The sequence below is a fragment of the Bufo bufo genome, chromosome 7, assembly GCF_905171765.1.
Source record: "Bufo bufo chromosome 7, aBufBuf1.1, whole genome shotgun sequence".
Taxonomy (NCBI): domain Eukaryota; kingdom Metazoa; phylum Chordata; class Amphibia; order Anura; family Bufonidae; genus Bufo; species Bufo bufo.
Genome location: NC_053395.1, coordinates 2470662 through 2491939, shown reverse-complemented (window position 1 = coordinate 2491939; position 21278 = coordinate 2470662). Strand labels below are relative to the sequence as shown.

The following is a 21278-nucleotide window of genomic DNA, read 5'->3' as shown; positions in this document are numbered from 1 at the left end:
GGAATACACCGAGAGAAGACACATACACCGGGAATACACAGAGAGAAGACACATACACCGGGGATACACTGAGAGAAGACATACACCGGGAATACACCGAGAGAAGACACATACACCGGGAATACACAGAGAGAAGACACATACACCGGGAATACACAGAGAGAAGACACATACACTGGGAATACACCGGGAGAAGGCACATACACTAGAAATACACAGAGAGAAGGCACATACACTGGGAATACACCGAGAGAAGACACATACACTGGGAATACACCGAGAGAAGACACATACACTGGGAATACACCGAGAGAAGACACATATACCGGGAATACACTGAGAGAAGACATATACACCAGGAATACACCGAGAGAAGACACATACACCGGGAATACACAGAGAGAAGACACATACACCGGGGATACACTGAGAGAAGACATACACCGGGAATACACAGAGAAAAGACACATACACCGGGAATACACCGAGAGAAGACACATACACCGGGAATACACAGAGAGAAGACACATACACTGGGAATACACCGGGAGAAGGCACATACACTAGAAATACACAGAGAGAAGGCACATACACTGGGAATACACCGAGAGAAGACACATACACTGGGAATACACCGAGAGAAGACACATACACTGGGAATACACCGAGAGAAGACACATATACCGGGAATACACTGAGAGAAGACATATACACCAGGAATACACCGAGAGAAGACACATACACCGGGAATACACAGAGAGAAGACACATACACCGGGGATACACTGAGAGAAGACATACACCGGGAATACACAGAGAAAAGACACATACACCGGGAATACACCGAGAGAAGACACATACACCGGGAATAGACTGAGAGAAGACACATACACTGGGAATACACCGAGAGAAGACACATACACCGGGAATAGACTGAGAGAAGACACATACACTAGAAATACACCGAGAGAAGACACATACACTGGGAATACACTGGGAGAAGACGGATGGATGATGGTTGGTGATTTGATGGATGATGGGTGTGATGTGATAGATGATGGGTGTGGATGTGATGGTTGATGATGTTCTTGGTTCCTTTGCGGAGGTCCCATGGTCCCATTATTTATAATTGTCTCTTTTCATTTCCAGTTTGCTCTCTTACAATACTCTGCACAGGTTACTGTTGAATTTACCTTCAGAAAATTTTCCAATAGTTCAGACCTAAATGCTGTAAGCGACATCAAATATCAGTTTGGAGCGAACACGAGAACCGCAACTGCCATCCGTAGAGCCGTGTAAGTAGCACATGGATATGGACTGTTTGAGCTCACGTTCACTGGCCATGTGCTGGTGTCTCTTTAGACTGCTCTGTAATGAATTCTGACATCAGGACCTGTATGTACTGTGGATACAACTATGGCGTCTGTAAATTTTCCAGGTTCTGACTTCCTCTGCAGACTCCACTTTTACATTTTATGTCTTCTGAAGACATCTTCACTCCGCACACAGTGCATCGTGGATCACGGAGTCTCGACCCCTGTGCCAACTAACTGGGTTAGCTTTGGGTTACACCTTAGGGAATGTTATCTCAGCGCTTCCCTTGTATTCACCTTTTAACCCCTGGACTTCGCTGCAGGAAAGCAACCAAGCAACTACCTCCTGGCATAGTCCCAGTTTAGTTGGCAGCTGACCCACTTGGATCAGGGTCACTGGTGCAAGCACCTGGAGCGCTAAGCACAGAAAACACAGCAAAACCACAAGTGCAGTCTGAACAGTCACTTATACCGATTAAAGGGTTTCTGTCATCAGAAAAATGGGTATTAACCTGGCTGACGTTAGCGATGTGCTAATGTCAGCTGAACATAACTATATTAGCGCCATCTCACTATGTGCCGCCGTTATTTAGAAAAACGAACTTTGATCATATGTAAATGAGCATCTAAGTGCACCTGCTCCTAGAGGCTCCGTTCGCCCACCTCTTTCCACGCCCTTCTACACTTGATTGACAGGGCCAGGCCAGCGTTGGTCTCCTGTTTGCCAGGGAAATCTCGCGCCTGCGCCATCCCGTTCAGTATTCAGCGCAGGCACAGTGAGGGAAGGGCGCTAATTATTACATTTATGAACACTTTATCACCAACGAATCCAATTAATTTGGCCACCAAATAATATATATATATATATATATTATTTGGTGGCCAAATTAATTTGATTCCTCCTGCAGTCCGTGCACCTAACAAAAATATGTGACAGCCCAGAGCTGCTGAACATTTCTGGCTTCATTTACGCCAGAAAACTAGTGTAAATTAAGATAAATTTGTTGGGGAGACTGACCACGTCCCTTCCCTTCCTTGCCACGCCCTTTAAGGAAAGTGTGGAGATGGGACAATTCTTTAAAGAACACATAGTTCTTTTGTGACGACTTTTTAACACCACTTTTTGGGCACAAGGGAGATGACAAATCTTCTAAAAGTCTTCCAAACACCTTTGCTGGTCACAGGAAACCTTATAGCTCCGACATCCTCTGCCTGGAGGTTGCCTCATATACCCAGGGACCCTCGGCCACTGGCTGGTGAGGGTTAAGTGAGCACTCGTGTTGACCCTTTAAAGGCCGAATGGAAGCAAGTGCGCCATAAGGGCACCCTAGGCAAGATGGAGGCTGCAAGATGAAGAGGATGCGGCAATGAGCATGACAGATGGCATGGTGGGTGGCGCAGCATTGCACCCACCAGGGACGACAGGGGGGCAGTGGGCACAAACCTAACAGTTATTATAATGTGAGGGTCCGTTAATAGGCCTGTCTGCGAAAATCTTCCATGTTTCCTGTTTCTGCAGGCGGGATGTTTTCATCCCTCTTTCACAGAAGGACTCCATGAAGCTTCTCATTGTCATCACAGATGGACAATCAAATGGCGAAAGAATTACCATTGCTGATGCTGCATCGGAGGCAGAGAAACAAGGCATTCAGCGCATCTCTATTGGGGTAAACATCTGGAATAAGTCACTTGTGATCTGGAGATTCAGTGAAGACTAAAAGGTTTAAGGAGCACCACCCAAACTGATAAGAACATGGCTTAAATGATTGTTTATAAGCTATAAGGAAGTCAAAGATAAGGGATAGACATGAGCCACTAGGAGTTCAGAGACAAAGGCTACACATAAGCTATCAGGAGTTCAGAAATAAGGGCTACCCATGAGCCATCAGGAGTTCAGAGACATGGGCTACCCATGACCCGCCTAGAGGTCATAGACAATGGCTATCCGTGAGCCGCCAAGAGTTCAGAGACAAGGGCTGCACATGAGCTGCCAGGAGTCCAGAAGCAAGGGCTACACATGAGCTGTCAGGAGTTCACAGACAAGGGCTACACATGAGCCATCAGGAGTTCAAAAGCAAGGGCTACTTATGAGCTGTCAGGAGTTCAGAGACATGGGCTACCCATGAGTCACCAGGAGTTCAGAGACAATGGCTGCACATGAGCTGCCAGGAGTTCAGAGATAATGGCTGCACATGAGCTTCCAGGAGTTCAGAGACATGGGCTACCCATGGCCTGCCAGGAGTTTATAGACTATGGCTACCCATGAGCTGCCCATAGTACAGGGACAAGGGCTACACAAGAGCCGCCAAAAGTTGGGAGACAAGGGCTACCCATGGGCCTGTTGTAGTTCTGGGACAAGGGCTACCTTTGAGCTGTCAGGAGTTAAGGGACAAGGGCTACCCATTAGCTGTCAGGAGTTTAGGGGCAAGGGCTACCCATTAGCTGCAGGAGTTCAGGGGCAAGGGCTACCTTTGAGCCGTCAGGAGTTAAGGGATAAGAGCTACCCATTAGCTGTCAGGAGTTTAGGGGCAAGGGCTACCCATGGGCATGTTGTAGTTCTGGGACAAGGGCTACCTTTGAGCTGTCAGGAGTTAAGGGACAAGAGCTACCCATTAGCTGTCAGGAGTTTAGGGACAAGGGCTACCCATTAGCTGTCAGGAGTTTAGGGGCAAGGGCTACCCATTAGCTGTCAGGAGTTTAGGGGCAAGGGCTACCCATTAGCCTTCAGGGCTTCTCTCTGATGGGACTCACTGTGAACAGACAAGGGGGAGTGTTGTGACCATCACCTACTGGCTTCTATGAAGAGGGTTGTGAGCATGCTCTATAAAATCCACAGGGTTCACTGTGCAGGGATAAGGGGAGGGTTGTGACCATCACCTACTGACTTCTATGAAGAGTGTTGTGGGCATGCTCTATAAAAACCACAGGGTTCACTGTGCAGGGATGGGTGGACTGTGACCATCACCTAGAGACTTCTATGAAGAGTGTTGTGAGCATGCTCTATAAAAACCACAGGGTTCACTGTGCAGGGATGAGGGGAGTGTGACCATCACCTAGAGACTTCTATGAAGAGTGTTGTGAGCATGCTCTATAAAATCCACAGGGTTCACTGTGCAGGGATGAGGGGACTGTGACCATCACCTACTGACTTCTATACAAAGTGTTGTGGGCATGCTCTGTAAAATCCACAGGGTTCACTGTGCAGGGATGGGGGGAGGGTTGTGACCATCACCTACTGGCTTCTATGAAGAGTGTTGTGAGCATGCTCTGTAAAATTCACAGGGTTCACTGTGCAGGGATGAGGGGAGTGTGACCATCACCTAGAGACTTCTATACAAAGTGTTGTGAGCATGCTCTGTAAAATCCACAGGGTTCACTGTGCAGGGAGGGGGGGGGAGGGTTGTGACCATCACCTAGAGACTTCTATGAAGAGTGTTGTGGGCATGCTCTGTAAAATCCCCAGGGTTCACTGTGCAGGGATGAGGGGACTGTGACCATCACCTACTGACTTCTATACAAAGTGTTGTGGGCATGCTTTATAACATCCACAGGGTTCACTGTGCAGGGATGGGGGGAGGGTTGTGACCATCACCTAGAGACTTATATGAAGAGTGTTGTGGGCATGCTCTGTAAAATCCACTGGGTCACTGTGCAGGGAGGGGGGGACTGTGACCATCACCTAGAGACTTCTATGAAGAGTGTTGTGGGCATGCTCTGTAAAAATCCACAGGGTCACTGTGCAGGGATGAGGGGAGGGTTGTGACCATCACCTACTGACTTCTATACAAAGTTTTGTGGGCATGCTCTGTAAAATCCACGGGGTTCACTGTGCAGGGAGGGGGGACTGTGACCATCACCTAGAGACTTCTATGAAGAGTGTTGTAGGCATGCTCTATAAAATCCACAGGGTCACTGTGCAGGGATGGGGGAGGGTTGTGACCATCACCTACTGACTTCTATACAAAGTTTTGTGGGCATGCTCTGTAAAATCCACGGGGTTCACTGTGCAGGGAGGGGGGGACTGTGACCATCACCTAGAGACTTCTATGAAGAGTGTTGTGAGCATGCTCTGTAAAATCCACAGGGTTCACTGTGCAGGGATGGGGGGAGGGTTGTGACCATCACCTACTGGCTTCTATGAAGAGTGTTGTGAGCATGCTCTGTAAAATTCACAGGGTTCACTGTGCAGGGATGAGGGGAGTGTGACCATCACCTAGAGACTTCTATACAAAGTGTTTGTGAGCATGCCTCTGTAAAAATCCACAGGGTCACTGTGCAGGGAGGGGGGGGGGAGGGTTGTGACCATCACCTAGAGACTTCTATGAAGAGTGTTGTGGGCATGCTCTGTAAAATCCCCAGGGTTCACTGTGCAGGGATGAGGGGACTGTGACCATCACCTACTGACTTCTATACAAAGTGTTGTGGGCATGCTTTATAACATCCACAGGGTTCACTGTGCAGGGATGGGGGAGGGTTGTGACCATCACCTATGAGACTTCTATGAAGAGTGTTGTGGGCATGCTCTGTAAAATCCACTGGGTCACTGTGCAGGAGGGGGGGACTGTGACCATCACCTAGAGACTTCTATGAGAGTGTGTGTAGGCATGCTCTATAAAATCCACAGGGTCACTGTGCAGGGATGAGGGGAGGGTTGTGACCATCACCTACTGACTTCTATACAAAGTTTTGTGGGCATGCTCTGTAAAATCCACGGGGTTCACTGTGCAGGGAGGGGGGGACTGTGACCATCACCTAGAGACTTCTATGAAGAGTGTTGTGAGCATGCTCTGTAAAATCCACAGGGTTCACTGTGCAGGGATGGGTGGACTGTGACCATCACCTAGAGACTTCTATGAAGAGTGTTGTGAGCATGCTCTGTAAAATCCACAGGGTTCACTGGGGGAAGGGTTAGGGTTAGTCACCTACTCATAGAAGTCACCTACTGACAATGAGGGATCCAGTGTTATCTGTATGTGATGATGATGGTGGTGATGATAATGAAGGTAATGATGATGATGGTGGTGAGGATGATAATGATAGCGGTGGTGATGATGGTGAGAATGATGATGAAAAGATATGATGGTGATGGTGTCGATGCGGATGATGATGGTAGTAACAATAGTGGTTTTGATGGTGCTGGTAATGATAGGGGTGATGATCCAGGGACTTGTTGTAACTTACGTTGTTTATTTAGGATCTTCTCCTTCTTACATGAGGATGATTGGACATAATGAGTGTAATATACATGATGGCATAATCATCTCTGTTCTGTAATCAGCCACCATTGTGTCTGTGACTTTCTCCAAGGTGGGAAACGCCTTCTCTGTTCCAACTGCATATGAAGAGTTGCGTGCAATTGCCTCCTCCCCTGACAACATCTTTAAAGTCAATGACTTTTCTGCCCTGAATGAAATTCAGAAGCTCCTGCAGCAGAAGATCTTCGCTATTGAAGGTTGGTCGCAACAATATGGTGCATGGTGCTATCATTGTGCCTCCTCCGCCACCCTCCTCCTCTACCAACTCCCTACCCACACTTACTGCACTCTCTTCCGCCAAAGTCTCCTTCCACCTCTTCCTGCCTTGCTCCTGTCTCTTCCCCTTCTTCCTCCACCCTCTTCCTACTCTTGCTCTGTCTCTTCACCTTCTTCCTCCACCCTCTTCCTGCTCTTGCTCTGTTTCTTCACCTTCTTCCTCCACCTTCTTCCTCCACCCTTTTCCTGCTCTTGCTCTGTCTCTTCCCCTTCTTCCTCCACCCTCTTCCTACTCTTGCTCTGTCTCTTCACCTTCTTCCTCCACCCACTTCCTGCTCTTGCTCTGTCTCTTCCCCTTCTTCCTCCACCCTCTTCCTACTCTTGCTCTGTCTCTTCACCTTCTTCCTCCACCCTCTTCCTGCTCTTGCTCTGTTTCTTCACCTTCTTCCTCCACCTTCTTCCTCCACCCTTTTCCTGCTCTTGCCCTGTCTCTTCACCTTTTAACTCCACCTTCTTCTTTCTCTTGCTTGGTCTCTTCACTTTTTTCCTCCACCCTTTTCCTGCTCTTGCTCTGTCTCTTCTTCTTCCTCCACCCTCTTCCTGCTCTTGCTCTGTCTCTTCACCTTCTTCCACCACCCTCTTTCTACACTTGCTCTGTCTCTTCACCTTCTTCCTCCACCCACTTCCTGCTCTTGCTCTGTTTCTTCACCTTCTTCCTCCACCCTCTTCCTGCTCTTGCTCGGTCTCTTCACCTTCTTCCTCCACCCTCTTCTTGCTTGGTCTCTTCACCTTCTTCCTCCACCCTCTTCTTGCTCGGTCTCTTCTGGAACTGTATCCGTTGATTATTCTGCTCACATGGTGTGACAGTAAAACTCCATGGCAGGGTGTTGAAAATCTCCTAAGCTGTTTTTTATTTACATCTGTCTTTGTAAAAGGTGGGAGACCCTCTAATCCCTCAGATGAGGCACCCTCTATACACCCTGTGCACCTTACACTATATTGTACCCCCCATGACAGTAGTCATCCCTCTGACTTCTGCTCTTGTCTCTCCAGGCACTCAGTCTCTTACTGGACAATCATTTGAAATGGAATTTTCCCAGGAGGGGTTCAGTGCAGCTCTAAGTCCGGTAAGTAGGCACTGCCAGATATCAAGAGGAGGAATCCAGAAAATTCTTCAAATAATATCCATACTGTCCTCCCCTATATAATACCCAAAGGTCACTGTCCTCCCCTATATAATATCCACAGGTTACTTTCCTCCCCTATATAATATCCACAGGTCACTGTCCTCCCCTATATAATATCCACAGGTCACTGTCCTCCCCTATATAATATCCACAGGTCACTGTCCTCCCCTATATAATATCCACAGGTCACTGTCCTCCCCTATATAATATCCACAGGTCACTGTCCTCCCCTATATAATATCCACAGGTCACTGTCCTCCCCTATATAATATCCACAGGTCACTGTCCTCCCCTATATAATATCCACAGGTCACTGTCCTCCCCTATATAATATCCACAGGTCACTGTCCTCCCCTATATAATATCCACAGGACATTCACTACCATTCTTCTCCCCTTTGTATGTTGTTCTCAGGATGGCGTGCTCCTTGGAGCAGTGGGGGCCTTTGGCTGGACTGGTGGAGCTTATCATTACAGAACAGGGCAGGAGAAGGCCACTTGGATCAATATCACCAAGTTTGAGTCTGACCTGAAAGACTCCTACATGGGTAAGCTCATATCTCCGATAGATTTTTGTTGGTGATCTATTCCATGGTTGATGTATCAATATCCTTCACACTTGAGAGAAGATGAGATGTCTTCTTACTTGTGAATATTTTTTCACCTGCAACTATTTATTTTCAGGTTACTCTGTGCTTCAAATGCAACCCAACATCGTCGCCATGGGGGCCCCAAGATACCAACATACAGGAAGGGTCTTTGTCTTTAACTGGGACTCACAACGCTCACAGTGGAATACAGTAGCCAGTGCCCTCGGTGAACAGGTGATATGGATCCACCATGATGTAGTGTGGAGGGTATGATGTGCCCGGTCCCAGCAGTGGAGGGTGTGATGTGCCCGGTCCCAGCAGTGGAGGGTGTGATGTGCCCGGTCCCAGCAGTGGAGGGTGTGATGTGCCCGGTCCCAGCAGTGGAGGGTGTGATGTGCCCGGTCCCGGCAGTGGAGGGTGGGATGTGCCCGGTCCAAGAAGTGGAGGGTGTGATGTGCCCGGTCCCAGCAGGGGAGGGTGTGATGTGCCCGGTCCTGGCAGTGGAGGGTGTGATGTGCCCGGTCCCAGCAGTGTAGGGTGTGATGTGCCTGGTCCCAGCAGTGTAGGGTGTGATGTGCCTGGTCCCAGCAGTGTAGGGGGTGATGTGCTGGTCCCAGAAGTGAAGGTTATGATGTGCCCGGTCCCAGCAGTAGAGGATGTGATGTGCTCAGTTCCAGCAGTGGAGGGTGTGATGTGCTCAGTTCCAGCAGTGGAGGGTGTGATGTGCCCAATCCCGGCAATGAAGGCTGTGATGTGCCCGGTCCTGGCAGTGGAAGGAGTGATGTGCTCGGTCCCAGAAGTGGCAGGAGTGATGTGCCCGGTCCCAGCAGTGGAGGCTGTGATGTGCCCGATCCCAGCAGTAGAGGATGTGATGTGCTCAGTTCCAGCAGTGGAGGGTGTGATGTGCCCGGTCCCGGCAATGAAGGCTGTGATGTGCCCGGTCCTGGCAGTGGAAGGAGTGATGTGCCCGGTCCCAGCAGTGGAGGTTGTGATGTGCCCAGTCCCAGCAGTGGAGAGTGATGTACCTAGTCCCGGCAGTGGAGGGTGTGATGTGCCCAGTCCCAGCAGTGGAGGGTGTGATGTGCCCGGTCCCAGCAGTGTAGGGGGTGATGTGCCTGGTCCCAGCAGTGTAGGGGGTGATGTGCTGGTCCCAGCAGTGGAGGGTGTGATGTGCCTGGTCCCAGCAGTGAAGGGTGTGATGTGCCCGGTCCCAGCAGTGTAGGGGGTGATGTGCCTGGTCCCAGCAGTGTAGGGGGTGATGTGCTGGTCCCAGCAGTGGAGGGTGTGATGTGCCTGGTCCCAGCAGTGAAGGGTGTGATGTGCCCGGTCCCGGCAATGAAGGCTGTGATGTGCCCAGTCCTGGCAGTGAAAGGAGTGATGTGCTCGGTCCCAGAAGTGGAAGGAGTTATGTGCCCGGTCCCAGCAGTGTAGGGGGTGATGTGCCCGGTCCCAGCAGTGTAGGGGGTGATGTGCTGGTCCCAGCAGTGGAGGGTGTGATGTGCCCGGTCCCAGCAGTGTAGGGGGTGATGTGCTGGTCCCAGCAGTGGAGGGTGTGATGTGCCCGGTCCCAGCAGTGGAGGGTGTGATGTGCTGGTCCCAGCAGTGGAGGGTATGATGTGCCCGGTCCCAGCAGTGGAGGGTGTGATGTACCTGGTCCCAGCAATGAAGGCTGTGATGTGCCCAGTCCTGGCAGTGAAAGGAGTGATGTGCTCGGTCCCAGAAGTGGAAGGAGTTATGTGCCCGGTCCCAGCAGTGAAGGGTGTGATGTGCCCGGTCCCAGCAGTGTAGGGGGTGATGTGCTGGTCCCAGCAGTGGAGGGTGTGATGTGCCCGGTCCCAGCAGTGTAGGGGGTGATGTGCTGGTCCCAGCAGTGGAGGGTGTGATGTGCCTGGTCCCAGCAGTGTAGGGGGTGATGTGCCTGGTCCCAGCAGTGTAGGGGGTGATGTGCCTGGTCCCAGCAGTGGAGGGTGTGATGTGCCCTGTCCCAGCAGTGAAGGGTGTGATGTGCCTGGTCCCAGCAGTGGAGGGTGGGATGTGCCTGGTCCCAGCAGTGGAGGGTGTGATGTCCCTGGTCCCAGCAGTGGAGGGTGTTATGTGCCCGGTCCCAGAAGTAGAGGGTGTGATTTGCCCGGTCCCAGCAGTAGAGGGGCTGATGTGCTCGGTCCCAGAAGTAGAGGGTTTGATGTGCCTGGTTCCATAAGTGGAGGGTGTGATGTGCCCGGTCCCAGCAGTGTAGGGTGTGATGTGCCCGGTCCCAGCAGTGGAGGGTGTGATGTGCCCGGTCCCGGCAGTGGAGGGTGGGATGTGCCCGGTCCAAGAAGTGGAGGGTGTGATGTGCCCGGTCCCAGAAGTGGAGTGTGTGATGTGCCCGGTCCCAGCAGGGGAGGGTGTGATGTGCCCGGTCCTGGCAGTGGAGGGTGTGATGTGCCCGGTCCCAGCAGTGTAGGGTGTGATGTGCCTGGTCCCAGCAGTGTAGGGTGTGATGTGCCTGGTCCCAGCAGTGTAGGGGGTGATGTGCTGGTCCCAGAAGTGAAGGTTATGATGTGCCCGATCCCAGCAGTAGAGGATGTGATGTGCTCAGTTCCAGCAGTGGAGGGTGTGATGTGCCCGGTCCCGGCAATGAAGGCTGTGATGTGCCCGGTCCTGGCAGTGGAAGGAGTGATGTGCTCGGTCCCAGAAGTGGAAGGAGTGATGTGCCCGGTCCCAGCAGTGGAGGTTGTGATGTGCCCAGTCCCAGCAGTGGAGAGTGATGTACCTAGTCCCGGCAGTGGAGGGTGTGATGTGCCCAGTCCCAGCAGTGGAGGGTGTGATGTGCCTTGTCCCAGCAGTGGAGGGTGTGATGTGCCCGGTCCCGGCAATGAAGGCTGTGATGTGCCCAGTCCTGGCAGTGAAAGGAGTGATGTGCTCGGTCCCAGAAGTGGAAGGAGTTATGTGCCCAGTCCCGGCAGTGGAGGGTGTGATGTGCCCAGTCCCAGCAGTGGAGTGTGTGATGTACCTGGTCCCGGCAGTGGAGGGTGTGATGTGCCCGGTCCCAGCAGTGTAGGGGGTGATGTGCTGGTCCCAGCAGTGGAGGGTGTGATGTGCCCGGTCCCAGCAGTGTAGGGGGTGATGTGCTGGTCCCAGCAGTGGAGGGTGTGATGTGCCTGGTCCCAGCAGTGTAGGGGGTGATGTGCCTGGTCCCAGCAGTGGAGGGTGGGATGTGCCTGGTCCCAGCAGTGGAGGGTGTGATGTCCCTGGTCCCAGCAGTGGAGGGTGTTATGTGCCCGGTCCCAGAAGTAGAGGGTGTGATTTGCCCGGTCCCAGCAGTAGAGGGGCTGATGTGCTCGGTCCCAGAAGTAGAGAGTTTGATGTGCCTGGTTCCATAAGTGGAGGGTGTGATGTGCCCGGTCCCAGCCGTGGATGGTGTGATGTGTACTGTCCCAGCTGCGGAGGGGTGCAGCAACCGGGCCGCAGGGCACAATGTGTGAATGTGGCGGCCTGATGGGTGTAGTAGTTGGTATTCACATTTCTGCAGCTCCCTGAGCCAGTGTGCAGTGCGTGGAAGTGTAGTGCCCTGGAGCAGGAGGTACTTGCACGTTTGGACATTTGTGGACATTTGCACATTTCCTCTATGCAAAGTAGAAACCTCTTACTTTATTTCTCTTGAAAGGGTTAACTTATACTATTTAATACTGTGTAACTGCATTTTATATGTATGTTGTGATATTATCCTGTTCATTATCACTGTATTTACAAGGCTCTGTGGAAAGGGTCAATGAACACTGAGAAACTGTTAGGTCTTTGACTGTGAAGCTGGTAATTTTCCACAGCTGCCATAGGGGGTTAAAGAAGACCATGTTTTGGAGGGGAAAAGCCAGACACTGTTTACCACCAAAACCAGACAGACTGACCTTGTGAATGTCTGGTTTAGCTCTGTTGTTATGTCTGAAAACTTCTTTTTGTCTGGAATAACTGCTGTGTCATTGCCATTGAGTATCACTCAAGCTGTAATGTAAGTCTATGAGAGACGGAAAGTGTAACATTGTATCTGTTTGTGCTGAGTTTCTCCACTCCACTCCTCCCACTAGAAGGTTCTAGTCTAGCTAGAGATGGTACAGTCAGGTCCATAAATATTGGGACATCGACACAATTCTAACATTTTTGGCTCTATACACCACCACAATGGATTTGAAATGAAACAAACAAGATGTGCTTTACCTGCAGACTGTCAGCTGTAATTTGAGGTATTTACATCCAAATCAGGTGAACGGTGCAGGAATTACAGCAGTTACATATGTGCCTCCCACTTGTTAAGGGACCAAAAGTAATGGGACAGAATAATAATCATAAATCAAACTCTCACTGTTTAATACTTGGTTGCAAATCCTTTGCAGTAAATTACAGCCTGAAGTCTGGAACGCATAGACATCACCAGACGTTGGGTCTCATCCCTGGTGATGCTCTGCCTGGCCTCTACTGCAACTGTCTTCAGCTCCTGCTTGTTCTTGGGGCATTTTCCCTTCAGTTTTGTCTTCAGCAAGTGAAATGCTCAATCGGATTCAGGTCCGAGGATTGACTCGGCCATTGCAGAACATTCCACTTCTTTCCCTTATAAACTCTGTGGTTGCTTTTGCAGTATGCTTTGGGTCATTGTCCATCTGCCCTGTGAAGCGCCGTCCAATGAGTTCTGAAGCATTGGGCTGAATAGGAGCAGATAATATTGCCTGAAACACTTCAGAATTCATCCTGCTGCTTTTGTCAGCAGTCACATCATCAATAAATACAAGAGAAGCAGTTCCATTGGCAGCCATACATGCCCACGCCATGACACTACCACCACCATGCTTCACTGATGAGGTGGTATGCTTAGGATCATGAGCAGCTCCTTTCCTTCTCCATACTCTTCTCTTCCCATCGCTCTGGTACAAGTTGATCTTGGTCTCATCTGTCCATAGGATGTTGTTCCAGAACTGTGAAGGCTTTTTTAGATGTCGTTTGGCAAACTCTAATCTGGCCTTCCTGTTTTTGAGGCTCACCAATGGTTTCCATCTTGTGGTGAACCCTCTGTATTCACTCTGGTGAAGTCTTCTCCTGATTGTTGACTTTGACGCACATACACTTACCTCCTGGAGAGTGTTCTTGATCTGACCAACTGTTGTGAAGGGTGTTTTCTTCACCAGGGAAAGAATTCTTCGCTCATCCACCACAGTTGTTTTCCGCGGTCTTCCGGGTCTTTTGGTGTTGCTGAGCTCACCGGTGCGCTCCTTCTTTTTAAGAATGTTCCAAACAGTTGTTTTGGCCGCGCCTAATGTTTTTGCTATCTCTCTGATGGGTTTGTTGTGTTTTTTCAGCCTAATGATGGCTTCACTGATAGTGACAGCTCTTTGGATCTCATCTTGAGAGTTGACAGCAACAGATTCCAAATGCAAATAGCAGACTGGAAATGAGCTCTGGACCTTTTATCTGCTCATTGTAATTGGGATAATGAGGGAATAACACACACCGGCCATGGAACAGCCGAGAAGCCAATTGTCCCATTACTTTTGGTCCCTTAACCACCTCCGGACCGCTGTACGCAGATTCGCGTTCCGGAGGTGGCAGCCCTGCGCTCAGCGACGCATATACGCGTCATCTCGCGTGAGCCGGGATTTCCTGTGAACGCGCGCACACAGGCGCGCGCGCTCACAGGAACGGAAGGTAAGAGAGTTGATCTCCAGCCTGCCAGCGGCGATCGTTCGCTGGCAGGCTGGAGATGTGTTTTTTTTAACCCCTAACAGGTATATTAGACGCTGTTTTGATAACAGAGTCTAATATACCTGCTACCTGGTCCTCTGGTGGTCCCCTTTGTTTGGATCGACCACCAGAGGACACAAGTAGCTCAGTAAAGTAGCACCAAGCACCACTACACTACACTACACCCCCCCCCGTCACTTATTAACCCCTTATTAGCCCCTGATCACCCCTGCTCACCCCCCTGTCATTGATTACCCCCCTGTCATTGATCAACCCCCTGTAAAGCTCCATTCAGACGTCCGCATAATTTTTACGGATCCACTGATAGATGGATCGGATCCGCAAAACGCATCCGGACGTCTGAATGAAGCCTTAAAGCGGGTGATCAATGACTGTGGTGATCACCCCATATAGACTCCCTGATCACCCCCCTGTCATTGATTACCCCCCTGTCATTGATCACCCCCCTGTAAAGCTCCATTCAGACGTCCGCATGATTTTTACGGATCCACTGATAGATGGATCGGATCCGCAAAACGCATCCGGACGTCTGAATGAAGCCTTACAGGGGCATGATCAATGACTGTGGTGATCACCCCATATAGACTCCCTGATCACCCCCCTGTCATTGATTACCCCCCTGTCATTGATCACCCCCCTGTAAAGCTCCATTCAGACGTCCGCATGATTTTTACGGATCCACTGATAGATGGATTGGATCCGCAAAACGCATCCGGACGTCTGAATGAAGCCTAACAGGGGCGTGATCAATGACTGTGGTGATCCCCCCATATAGACTCCCTGATCACCCCCCTGTCATTGATCACCCCCCTGTAAAGCTCCATTCAGATGTCCGCATGATTTTTACGGATCCACTGATAGATGGATCGGATCTGCAAAACGCATACGGACGTCTGAATAAAGCCTTACAGGGGCATGATCAATGACTGTGGTGATCACCCCATATAGACTCCCTGATCACCCCCCTGTCATTGATTACCCCCCTGTCATTGATCACCCCCCTGTAAAGCTCCATTCAGATGTCCGCATGATTTTTACGGATCCACTGATAGATGGATCGGATCCGCAAAACGCATCCGGACGTCTGAATGAAGCCTTACAGGGGCGTGATCAATGACTGTGGTGATCACCCCATATAGACTCCCTGATCACCCCCCTGTCATTGATTACCCCCCTGTCATTGATCACCCCCCCTGTCATTGATCACCCCTCTGTAAGGCTCCATTCAGACATTTTTTGGGCCCAAGTTAGCGGAATTATTTATTTTTTTTCTTACAAAGTCTCCTATTCCACTAACTTGTGACAAAAAATAAAAACTTCCATGAACTCACTATGCCCATCAGCGAATACCTTGGGGTGTCTTCTTTCCAAAATGGGGTCACTTGTGGGGTAGTTATACTGCTCTGGCATTCTAGGGGCCCAAATGTGTGGTAAGAAGTTTGAAATCAAATTCTGTAAAAAATGACCTGTGAAATCCTAAAGGTGCTCTTTGGAATATGGGCCCCTTTGCCCACCTAGGCTGCAAAAATGTGTCACACATCTGGTATCTCTGTATTCAGGAGAAGTTGGGGAATGTGTTTTGGGGTGTCATTTTACATATACCCATGCTGGGTGAGAGAAATATCTTGGCAAAAGACAACTTTTCCCATTTTTTTATACAAAGTTGGCATTTGACCAAGATATTTATCTCACCCAGCATGGGTATATGTAAAATGACACCCCAAAACACATTCCCCAACTTCTACTGAATACGGAGATACCAGATGTGTGACACTTTTTTGCAGCCTAGGTAGGCAAAGGGGCCCACATTCCAAAGAGCACCTTTCGGATTTCACTGGTCATTTTTTACAGAATTTGATTTCAAACTCCTTACCACACATTTGGGCCCCTAGAATGCCAGGGCAGTATAACTACCCCACAAGTGACCCCATTTTGGAAAGAAGAGACCCCAAGGTATTTGCTGATGGGCATAGTGAGTTCATGGAAGTTTTTATTTTTTGTCACAAGTTAGTGGAATATGAGACTTTGTATGAAAAAAAAAAAAAAAAAAAAATCAGCATTTTCCACTAACTTGCGACAAAAAATAAAAAATTCTAGGAACTCGCCATGCCCCTCACGGAATACCTTGGGGTGTCTTCTTTCCAAAATGGGGTCACTTGTGGGGTAGTTATACTGCTCTGGCATTCTAGGGGCCCAAATGTGTGGTAAGGAGTTTGAAATCAAATTCTGTAAAAAATGACCTGTGAAATCCGAAAGGTGCTCTTTGGAATATGGGCCCCTTTGCCCACCTAGGCTGCAAAAAAGTGTCACACATCTGGTATCTCCGTACTCAGGAGAAGGTGGGGAATGTGTTTTGGGGTGTCATTTTATATATACCCATGCTGGGTGAGATAAATATCTTGGTCAAATGCCAACTTTGTATAAAAAAATTGGAAAAGTTGTCTTTTGCCAAGATATTTCTCTCACCCAGCATGGGTATATGTAAAATGACACCCCAAAACACCATCTCCTGAGTACGGCAATACCAGATGTGTGACACTTTTTTGCAGCCTAGGTGGGCAAAGGGGCCCATATTCCAAAGAGCACCTTTCGGATTTCACAGGTCATTTTTACAGAATTTGATTTCAAACTACTTACCACACATTTGGGCCCCTAGAATGCCAGGGCAGTATAACTACCCCACAAGTGACCCCATTTTGGAAAGAAGAGACCCCAAGGTATTTCGTGATGGGCATAGTGAGTTCATGGAAGTTTTTATTTTTTGTCACAAGTTAGTGGAATATGAGACTTTGTAACAAAAAAAAATAAAAAATAAAAATCATCATTTTCCGCTAACTTGTGACAAAAAATAAAAAGTTCTATGAACTCACTATGCCCATCAGCGAATACCTTAGAGTGTGTACTTTCCGAAATGGGGTCATTTGTGGGGTGTTTGTACTGTCTGGGCATTGTAGAACCTCAGGAAACATGACAGGTGCTCAGAAAGTCAGAGCTGCTTCAAAAAGCGGAAATTCACATTTTTGTACCATAGTTTGTAAACGCTATAACTTTTACCCAAACCATTTTTTTTTTACCCAAACATTTTTTTTTTATCAAAGACATGTAGAACAATAAATTTAGAGCAAAATTTATATATGGATGTCGTTTTTTTTGCAAAATTTTACAACTGAAAGTGAAAAATGTCATTTTTTTGCAAAAAAATCGTTAAATTTCGATTAATAACAAAAAAAGTAAAAATGTCAGCAGCAATGAAATACCACCAAATGAAAGCTCTATTAGTGAGAAGAAAAGGAGGTAAAATTCATTTGGGTGGTAAGTTGTATGACCGAGCAATAAACGGTTAAAGTAGTGTAGGTCAGAAGTGTAAAAAGTGCCCTGGTCTTTCAGGGTGTTTAAGCTAGGGGGGCTGAGGGGGTTAACAAGTGGGAGGCACAGATGTAACTGCTGTAATTCCTGCACCGTTCACCTGATTTGGATGTAAATCCCCTCAAATTAAAGCTGACAGTCTGCAGGTAAAGCACATCTTGTTCGTTTCATTTCAAATTTATTGTGGTGGTGTATAGAGCCAAAAATGTTAGAATTGTGTCCATGTCCCAATATTTATGGACCTGGCTGTATATAAGGAGAGCAGTCAGAGCCCCTGCAGTTAGGGAACAGTGCTTGGTGGGGAGACTCTGCCAGACTACTGAGTGACCAGAAGAAGACTCTTTACCAGGATTCCAGCCTTCTGAGAAAGAGAGGGACAGCTAGCTCAGGCCTTTCCTCAGCATCAAACCCTTCTTCTGCCAGGGAGAAGACTGGAGAAGCCAGCCCTATGCCTCATCTCAGGGAGGAGACTGGAGAAGCCGGCCCTATGCCTCATCTCAGGGAGGAGACTGGAGAAGCCGGCCCTATGCCTCGCCTGTATTGTTTTGCACCTGAATTCCTCCAGTAAGGAAACACACTGGTTACTGCAGACCCTGACTCTCTGGACTTATTTCCTATTGGGGTGCACCACGCCTTACCATCCCTTCCGGAGAGGAGCAACACATGGTGATACCTCCACGGGGTCCGGGGGACCCAGCATAGCGTTGGAGTCACCACAAACCCGGCCACTGCAGAAGTAAGGCACCAGATTCCTTCGGGGCACTCTCTGGTGTTGACGGATCTCCTGCCAGATGTTGGTTGAGGTGCCCTTGGTGGTATGGGTTTTAGGTGCAGGAAAGGCAGGGTCCCTGAGGTTTGATCTTATCATGGGGCATGCAGTCCATGACAAAATAGTCCATCCCTGATTTAAGGTATTGTTGCAAATTGTAATCAAGCGCAGTCGGCTTTTAGTATCAAAGCCTCTGACTGGGCAATTAATTCTTGGTAAAACCAGTAACGTTGTAGAGGATAAAACACAGAAATTTCCTTTCTGGGCACATTGCTTAAAATGTTGTCCTGCAGGATTCTAGATTTATAATTTTAGACAACATGAGAAGAGCAAAAAGGTCACCAACCTGCACAACTTGGGGAATCTACCAGCACTGGAGTCCATAAGAGAGTCCATTAAAGGGGCTCTAAGTGGTCTGGGGAACTACCACAAATAAAAACTGTGGGGAGTCCATACTGGTCTATATGCTCCAGATCCACAAAGTAATTTCCCTTTTTAATAAAAGGGGACATTAGTGGCCAGCCGGCCTACTGACGGATGCAGGTCATCTTCTGAAAGGGTGTCTGCAGGCTTCAGCCCGTTGGGGGGATCTCGCAGGCTGGCAACAGGTGGGGTGACTTCTCCAGTGATGCCCGGTTAGCGGTGAAGTCCAGCCCGGCATGGATACTAGCAGTGCTGCGGGCATGGTGAGCTATTCTTCTGGATGAGCAGCGGTTCCATTGAAGTTGCAGTAGCCGCTTTGGCTGATCCAGGTATCGCTTCTGGTGCCGGGGGTTCTAGCTTGCTGGGACTATCTGGTGGAGGATATTTTGTCAGACGTCAGCTACTAGGCCTCGCTGCTTGGCCACACGGCGTCTTCTTTCCAGGTCGGGATGATACACCTCCTGGGCTAGTGCAGTGGCTATGTCTTCCTCCCGGCAGCTAAGGTCAGATTTGTGGAGGGGTCTACATTCTGCAACCACTGTGGTGGGCTGCCAGAAGATGTTAAGACTGGTGAACGCGACTCGGTGTTGGTACAGGTACCTGCTGTTGCTCGATTCGTCCAGCTCCGGTTTTGAGTCGGCCTCAGATTCCTGACACTTTTTTCGGTCCCAGCAGTGGTGGGTGTGATGTGCCCAGTCCCAGCAGTAGAGGATGTTGTGTGCTGGTCCCAGCAGTTCAGTGGGTGATATTCTCCTTCCATGCAGGGAAGAGTGTGATGTGCCCGGTCCCAGCAGTGAAGGAGGTGATGTGCCCGGTCCCAGTAGTGGAGGGTGTGATGTGCCCGGTCCCAGCAGTGAAGGAGGTGATGTGCTGGTCCCAGCAGTGAAGGGGATGATGTGCCCAGTCCCAGCAGTGGAGGGTGTGATGTGCCCGGTCCCAGCAGTGAAGGGGATGATGTGCCCAGTCCCAGCAGTGAAGGGTGTGATGTGCCCGCTCCCAGCAGTGGAGGGTGTGATGTGCCCGCTCCCAGCAGTGAAGGGGATGATGTGCCCAGTCCCAGCAGTGAAGGGTGTGATGTGCCCGCTCCCAGCATGAAGGGTGTGATGTGTCCGCTCCCAGCAGTGGAGGGTGTGATGTGCCCGGTCCCAGCAGTGAAGGAGGTGATGTGCCCGGTCCCAGTAGTGGAGGGTGTGATGTGCCCGGTCCCAGCAGTGAAGGAGGTGATGTGCTGGTCCCAGCAGTGAAGGAGGTGATGTGCTGGTCCCAGCAGTGAAGGGGATGATGTGCCCAATCCCAGCAGTGGAGGGTGTGATGTTCTGGTCCCAGCAGGGAGGGTGTGATGTGCCCGCTCCCAGCAGTGGAGGGTGTGATGTGCCCGGTCCCAGCAGTGAAGGGTGTGATGTTCTGGTCCCAGCAGTGGAGGGTGTGATGTGCACGGTCCCAGCAGGGAGGGTGTGATGTGCCCGCTCCCAGCAGTGGAGGGTGTGATGTGCCCAGTCCCAGCAGTGAAGGGTGTGATGTTCTGGTCCCAGCAGTGGAGGGTGTGATGTGCACGGTCCCAGCAGGGAGGGTGTGATGTGCCCGCTCCCAGCAGTGGAGGGTGTGATGTGCCCGGTCCCAGCAGTGAAGGGGATGATGTGCCCAGTCCCAGCAGTGGAGGGTGTGATGTGCCCGCTCCCAGCATGAAGGGTGTGATGTGCCCGCTCCCAGCAGTGAAGGGTGTGATGTGTCCGCTCCCAGCAGTGGAGGGTGTGATGTGCCCGGTCCCAGCAGTGGAGGGTGTGATGTGCCCGGTCCCAGCAGTGAAGGGGATGATGTGCTGGTCCCAGCAGTGGTGGGTGTGATGTGCCTGGTCCCAGTATTAGAGGATGTTGTGTGCTGGTCCCAGCAGTTCAGTGGGTGATATTCTGGTCCCAGCAGTGAAGGGTGTGATGTTCTGGTCCCAGCAGTGGAGGGTGTGATGTGCCCGGTCCCAGCAGTGGAGGGTGTGATGTGCCCAGTCCCAGCAGTGGAGGGTGTGATGTGCCCGCTCCCAGCAGTGAAGGGTGTGATGTGCCCGCTCCCAGCAGTGTAGGGGGTGATGTGCCCGCTCCCAGCAGTGGAGGGTGTGATGTGCCCGGTCCCAGCAGTGGAGGGTGTGATGTGCCCGCTCCCAGCAGTGAAGGGGATGATGTGCCCAGTCCCAGCAGTGGAGGGTGTGATGTGCCCGCTCCCAGCATGAAGGGTGTGATGTGCCCGCTCCCAGAAGTGAAGGGTGTGATGTGCCCACTCCCAGCAGTGAAAGGTGTGATGTGCCCGGTCCCAGCAGTGGAGGGTGTGATGTTCTGGTCCCAGCAGTGGAGGGTGTGATGTGCCCGGTCCCAGTATTAGAGGATGTTGTGTGCTGGTCCCAGCAGTTCAGTGGGTGATATTTTGGTCCCAGCAGTGA

The 21278-nt window shown here is 50.3% G+C and overlaps 1 protein-coding gene across 2 annotated transcripts in view; it reads left to right on the top strand.

The window, feature by feature from the left end:
- LOC121007436 (integrin alpha-M-like) overlaps positions 1-21278 on the top strand; it is a 79327-nt gene that overhangs the window by 32346 nt on the left and 25703 nt on the right. For both annotated transcript variants that reach the window (XM_040439359.1, XM_040439358.1), the window contains exons 7-12: positions 1149-1294; positions 2832-2979; positions 6620-6764; positions 7837-7910; positions 8385-8517; positions 8654-8793. In XM_040439359.1, the coding sequence (XP_040295293.1) occupies positions 1149-1294; positions 2832-2979; positions 6620-6764; positions 7837-7910; positions 8385-8517; positions 8654-8793 (786 nt within the window). The remainder of the gene's footprint in view (positions 1-1148; positions 1295-2831; positions 2980-6619; positions 6765-7836; positions 7911-8384; positions 8518-8653; positions 8794-21278) is intronic.